The sequence below is a fragment of the Mustela putorius genome, unplaced genomic scaffold (genome assembly GCF_011764305.1).
Source record: "Mustela putorius furo isolate JIRA1106 unplaced genomic scaffold, ASM1176430v1.1 tig00003909_pilon_pilon_pilon, whole genome shotgun sequence".
Classification (NCBI taxonomy): Eukaryota; Metazoa; Chordata; class Mammalia; order Carnivora; family Mustelidae; genus Mustela; species Mustela putorius.
This window is the reverse complement of record NW_025422057.1, coordinates 398717-404897: the sequence shown is the minus strand read 5'-3', so window position 1 is coordinate 404897 and position 6181 is coordinate 398717. Positions and strand designations below refer to the sequence as shown.

General features: G+C 63.1%; 1 protein-coding gene across 2 annotated transcripts; it reads left to right on the top strand.

Annotated features, from left to right (window-relative positions):
- Window positions 1-4: 4 nt before the first annotated feature.
- On the top strand, window positions 5-3438 carry ZNF511 (zinc finger protein 511). 2 transcript variants are annotated; one of them, XM_013050672.2, is made up of 6 exons: window positions 5-157; window positions 392-465; window positions 698-899; window positions 1190-1287; window positions 2088-2237; window positions 3048-3438. In XM_013050672.2, the coding sequence occupies exons 1-6, from the start codon at window positions 5-7 to the stop codon at window positions 3124-3126; spliced, it is 756 nt and encodes a 251-aa protein (XP_012906126.1). In that variant the 3' UTR covers window positions 3127-3438. The 2 variants fall into 2 exon arrangements, with proteins under 2 accessions (XP_012906126.1, XP_004781936.1); XM_004781879.2 differs by having other exon boundaries at window positions 1190-1314.
- Window positions 3439-6181: the final 2743 nt, after the last annotated feature.

The following is a 6181-nucleotide window of genomic DNA, read 5'->3' as shown; positions in this document are numbered from 1 at the left end:
AGCGATGCAGCTGCCACCCGCGCTGCGCTCCCGTCTGCTGGGGGCACCCGGGGCGGCTAAGCCGCTGCCTGTGGAGCGGGACCCCGCGGCCGGGGCCCCGCCCTTCCACTTCGCGGCGCGGCGGGTGCGCTTCCCGCGGGACCACGAGTTCTTCGAGGTATGTGAGCAAAGGAGAGAGAAGGCAGTTGTCGGCGGGGGCGGAGTCTGCGGTCGGGGAGGGGCGGGGCCAACGGGCGGGGGCGGAGTCTGCGGCCGGGACGGGGCGGGACCAACGGGCGGGCGCGGAGCCTGCGGCCGGGGCGGAGCCGGAGGGGTGGGCCTGCGGGACGGGACCCATAGGGGGCCCGGTGCCGCCGCGCCCGGCCCCGGCCACCACACGTGTGTCCAGCAGGACGGGGATGTGCAGCGACACCTCTACCTCCAGGACGTGCTCACGCAGGTGTCAGAGTCGCCCGAGAGGCCCAGGTGAGCGGCTCTGGGCCCAGTACCGCCCCCGCCGCCCCAGACCCCGCTCGCGCCTCCCGGGTGCCCTGGTACCCCGCCCTCTGCCCTGTGGTCGGGCCTGGCCGCCTCCCAGCTGGGATCGGGGAAGAACCCTCAAAGCTTTGTCAGGCTCCGTGGAGGGCGGGTGTGGCCCGGCAGCCGGAGGCCCTGAGCCAGGCGCAGAGCGGCCGTCCAGCGGGGCTTCCTTCGCCAGGGTGCCCGAGTTCACCTGCCAGGCGGCGGGGTGCTGCCAGGTGTTCGACTCGCTGGAGAACTACGAGCACCACTACCACACCCTGCACAGAAACGTCTGCTCCTTCTGCGGACGGGCCTTCCCGTCCGTCCACCTGCTGGACGTCCACATCCTGGAGTGGCACGACTCGCTGTTCCAGATCCTGTCGGAGCGGCAGGACATGGTGGGGGCCGCGTCCGCGTCCGCTGGCCCGAGTGCCGGCAGCTGGGGCGGGGCGAGCGGGGCGGCTGCTGCCGGGCCGTCTGCCTCGGGACCAGGGCCCGGGGGTCCGGGGCGAGGCGAGGGGCCGCGGGGGGACGGCGAGGGGCCGCGGGGGACGGCGAGGGGCCGCGGGGGGACGGCGAGGGGCCGGGGCGAGGCGAGGGGCCGCGGGGGACGGCGAGGGGCCGGGGCGAGGCGAGGGGCCGCGGGGGGACGGCGAGGGCAGGGCGGGGTGACGGCGTCTGTTTTCAGTACCAGTGCCTGGTGGAGGGCTGCGCGGAGAGGTTCCGGAGCGGCGGAGACCGGAAGGAGCACCTGGTGCGGCGGCACCTGTACCCGGCGGACTTCCGGTTCGACAGGCCGAAGAGGAGCGGAGGGTGCGCGGGGCGGGCGGGGGCGCGCTGCCCTGGGGGTCCGGAGGGCTTCCGCGCGGGGAAGGTTCTGCTGCCCTGCCGGGAGGGACTGGGGTCTCCGCGGCGCCGCCCGTGGTCTCCCGTGGTCTCCCGCTCCGGCCGTACCCGCCCTCCCCCTCCCGGCAGCGCCCCAGGCCGCGAGGCCCCGCACACCCCGACTTTCTTGGTCTGGTGCTGACTTGACCGCAGAGCTCTCTGGCCCCCGCGCCGGCGCACGCGGGGATCGGGGCCGCGTTGCTCCGCTGCCTCCTTCCCGAGCCGCCGGGACGGGGCCGCTTGAGGTCTGCCCCGACCAGTGTGTCTCGGCAGGACTTGGCTCCGTAAAGTAAGGGGATTGCGGGAGGGCGGGCGCCACGGAGGAGCCTCGGGCGTGCGGTTGCTCCCCTTTGGGAGGGACCGCGTCCGGAGAGCCGCGCAGCGCGGCGTCCGGGAGGGTCAGGGAGGAGCGCTCCGAGCCCAGGAGTTGAGGTCAGTGGCTTCCTCCCGCGAGGGCGTGAGAGGCCCGTCCCGGAGCGCAGGCGCCGCGGGGCCCGGAGCTCCTGTCCGGAGAGGAAGGGCAGCCCCCGAGCTCGTGGACGTGGCGGCGGGTGTCGCGCCTCGTCGGTCCCGCGGTGGAGTCGCGCCGCACCAGGGTAGCTGGAAACTGTGTCTGCGGGAAAAGGAGCACTTTGGTGGCGAGGGTCCCGTGAGGGAAGAAGAGGCCACAGGGGCCGCCCCTCACGTCGCCGTCTCCACAGCCCAGCCACGCCCGGGGCCGCCGTCCAGGACTCGGCCGAAGCTCTGGGGGAGGGCGAGGAGCAGTCCGGAGGGGACGCCATGGAAGTCTGCCCCGAGCGCGCAGCCCCCCGCCCCGAACCTGTGGGCCAGCGGCGGACGTCCAGCCACAGGTCAGCGCCTGGCGCCCCTCCGCAGCAAGCTCCGCGCCTGTGTTTTATGACCTTGGTGCTGGGCCTGGGCAGGGTCGCACTGGGGAGCGGACGCTGGGCGGGCGCTGCCTTCTGCAGCAGCTGCGAGCCTGGTGATGTGCTTCCTTGAACGTCCTGCTTCTCGTGCTCGCTCGGGGTCAGGTCAGGTCAGGAAGGCAGGGTGCCGCCTCTGCTTCCTATGGTGGCCTGCCCTGGGACAGAAGGAACACCGGCGTAGTTGCTTAAGTTACAATCTACACGTCTGTCTTCCTCATAGTAATTGTGCTCTTATGGGCTTAAACTTGATTCCAAGTCTCATTTTGGGGACAACGTTAGAAGGAAAGAGCCAACAAACACAAACAGGCGGGAAGATGGGCTCGGCTCCCTCTGCTGCCCTCCCGCAGCCACCCCGACCTGGGCCTGCAGGTGGGGCCCGGAGGCCCCCGGCGGTCAGATTTCTTCCAGATGATGGATCTCGAGAAGCCTGGGTCTGAAAACTTGGCAGCAGGGGCCCTCTTGGCTAGGTGTCCCAGGCAGGCATCCTGCTGGCTGGGAGGGTGTCCCTCAGGAAGCAGGTCCATGGCAGCTGGCCAGCCGCAGGAAGGAGCTGCCCCAGGCCAGGGTACAGGGCATCCAGGGAAAGGAGAGCCCACGTGCTGAGTGTCCCACAAGGGAAAGAGGGGGAGCCCCCAGAACAGAAAGAGCTTGTCCTCATGACGCTGCTTCTACGAGTGGGGTGTTTTGTTGGCAAAAACTGCGATGTTTAGTACAAAGACTTCTTTTCCTTTTCAGAATACCTTCTACCATCTGTTTTGGTCAAGGTGCGTCACGAGGATTTAAAAGCACCAAGAAAAGAAAGGAACACCAGTGACAATATGGACAGAGAGCCACAGGCCTCCCAGCAGACCCCGGGGCGCAGTTGCCTTTGGCAGGATGCAGTGTCCGTGGTGCGGCTTCTCTTGCCTTCTGGTGCGGCCACCCTAGAACTTGGGCCTTTGCCACCCTTGATGCCAGTCCCTTGATGGACCATCGTGTGACCGCAGAAGCACAGACAGGCCCACCGTTTCCAGAAGTGGCCCCAACACGTGGTCTGGGGAATGAAATGGGGGCCACCATCCTGCTTCCCTCTGCAGGGCTGGGACACTGAGCTTTGTAAACTCGTAAACCCTTGCCTCTAACAGTCTCCGGTCATCACCTGTGTATTGTTGGGCTGGGGACAGGAGAGAGCTGCCCGAGGCTGATCTGTTCTCCGTGCTCCATCTCAGGAAGATTTACGAAGTGGCAGACCCCCCGGGGGTGAGGGCAGCACGTGGCACTGAGTTGCTGATGGTCGTGGCTTGGCGAGAGGCTCCTGGATCACCCATCCACCACATCCGTGATGGGACCTGATGGGTCTGGTGAGAACCAGGGACGGCTTGTGTGCCTCAGCAGGGGCGCCTGGTGCCGCAGAGGGCAGTGCGGCCGGGGTGGTTTCTCCAAGGAAAGACTGTGATGGTGCAGAGGAGGGAGGGGGCTTTGGCTGGAGCTCCAGTGCCAGGCCAGTCGGGCCCGGCAGCAATGGGGCGGAGTTGTTGAACGCTCTCACAGATAAGCTAAGGTCGCCATCGGGAAAGTGGCCCTGGAAGCACCCAAACAGAAGCAGCGGCATCCGTCGGGGCTCTCAGGGCCTGGCCGAGCGGGGGCCCAACAGCGGGGTCTCTCCACGGCCCCGTCCCCATCGTGCGTGCACCTGGGGCACGCCTGGGCTGGCGGCTGGCTGGCTCCGGGTCAGCCAGCAGCAGGAGGGTGGGGCTCCTTCCTGTCGCACCTCCAGCCTGTCCTTTCCAGGCTCTGGGCTCGGCCAGAGGCAGCTGGTGGCCATCTGTGGCTCTCCTGGCCTGGAGGCTGCTGCCCCAGCTTCTGCTGAGCCACACCCGTCGCTCTCCGGAGTCTGGGGCAAAGGGACTGTCAGGGCTGGCGTGTCACACCAGATGTTTCACTCAGTAAAAGCTCTAACTTAAGGGAAAAGTCCAAAACCTAAAGCACAGGTCCTGGAACATCAGCAAGAGACCTAGTGTACACTTTGTGGGTTGGGGGGTGGCGGTGTCCAGCCGTGGCTAGGGGCGATGTGGCAGGGCTGCCCCAGAGTCCCTTCTTTGGCTCTTGAAAAGCACAACATGGAGAAAAATGCAAACACACAAAACTCCCATTCTGTCTCCATCCACCTCCCCTCCGAGACCTTTCCTTCCCCAGCTCCGTGCATGTGGTCGTCTCTGGCCTTTCCACCGCGGCTCGTTGTGGGGAAGGTCGTTGTCCACGGCGGCCCCTGTGAGGCTGTTGTGTAGTCTTGGGACTGGCTTGGGTTCCTTGCTTCAGCCCCACCCAGAAAGCTACGCCTTCAGTCTGTCCTGGCTTTTCTGAGAGGTGGGGCACGTCCGACTTCACTGTGGAGCGTTTCTGCTGCCGAACCTGGGCGTGGTTTCCAGGTCCAGTGTCAAGGGAAAACTCGATGGGACCCGTTGATGACGAGCTCGTTTGCAGGGTGCGTGGCAGCCAGACGTCAGGACAGGCTGTCAGCAAGTATTTGGAGATGCTGAGCCTGCATTTGTCTATTTTTGGTGGGAAACGGGATTATTATGCTTAGTTTATATGAAACAGTCAACACTTCGTTATTTGGGAGCCTGGAGCCCATTGGGGTGACCCCATTTGTCCCTAATCAGTGTGTGCGGTGCTCAGGCCTGCCGGGAGCAGAGCACTGGGCCTTGCTCCTGTCCTGGGGCACCATGTCCTCAGCCTTTGCCGAGTTCCTCAAAATCCTACTAAGAACCTCATGAGTCAGCTCAGTGCCCCTTGGCTCACCTTTTCTCCTCTCTTTTTGTGCCTTACTTTAGATGGAGTAGGTTTCTATTCTCATTCTGACATTTGGAAGGTTAGGCACTCGTTTTATCTCAGAAATGTTAATATGTGAGTACTTGGGATCTAAGGTTAATCAGTGTTGTTTCCCTTCCCCCAAACAGTACAGGGAGTGTGGAGTTCACCTCCCCGTCTGGTGTGGCGTAGGTGATGAGAGGTGCACACTGGCGTCCGGGTCCTCTCTTGTGTCCCCACAGGAGTGTCCTGCCGTGGCCCCGTCGTTCGCACCTGCTTCTGCGGGTGTTTCCTCTTGCCTCAGACCCCTGTTTGGTTGTCCTTTGCCTAATGAATCTCTTTAGAATTTCCTTTAGTGAAGGTCACAGTCATAAGTTCTCAATTCTCTTTGCCGGGGAAAGTTCTGTTCTTGTTCTCAAAGGATGGTTTGGTCAGGAATACAGCACTCGGTTGGCAGGTTTTGCCCTAGGCAAGTGGGGTGTGGGTCGCGTTGGTCTCATCACTGCTGCCGAGGGTTCCGCAGCCAGTTTTGTCCCCATTCCTCAGAGGGGCTCAGCCTGGTCTCTGTCTTTGCTCTTCCGCGGCTCCCTCGACGGTGAAGGGACTGCATCCGTGTGCTGCTGGCTCCTCCCTCCATTGTGCGAGCCTGGGGTCCTATTGCCTCACAGGCTGCCTCTCCCACATTCTCTGTTTCTTATCCTTCAACTCCAGCCACGCATGTGTCAGACCTCCCCCGCAGTCATCAGTGCTTGTCACCAGCTCTTCCGTATTTTCCATTCCCCTGTGGTCTTTGCTTCGTTCTGGACGATTTCTTCAGACCTACTTTCCAGTACACAATTTTTCTTACCAGTTACATCAGATTTGCTGTTAAACTCTTTCAGATTTTATTTTCAACAATTATCATCTTCGATTTTGTTCTTTTTTGTTTTTCTAATTTCTTGTATTTTCATAGCTTTTTGTCCATCACATTTTTTTCTTTCTTTTTTTTAAAGATTTAAATTATTTGACAGAGACACAGCGAGAGAGGGAATACAAGCAGGGAGAGGGAGAGGGGGAAGCAGTCTCCCCACTGGCCAGGG

What these genes read in the sequence shown, in the direction of transcription:
- ZNF511 (XM_004781879.2), top strand. Translation starts at nt 5, where the DNA reads ATGCAGCTGCCACCCGCGCTGCGCTCCCGTCTGCTGGGGGCACCCGGG. An exon ending in AGGCCGAAGAGGAGCGGAGG is followed by an intron (nt 1,315 to 2,087) that starts GTGCGCGGGGCG and finishes CCGTCTCCACAG; the next exon opens with CCCAGCCACGCCCGGGGCCG. An exon ending in CGGCGGACGTCCAGCCACAG is followed by an intron (nt 2,238 to 3,047) that starts GTCAGCGCCTGG and finishes TTTCCTTTTCAG; the next exon opens with AATACCTTCTACCATCTGTT.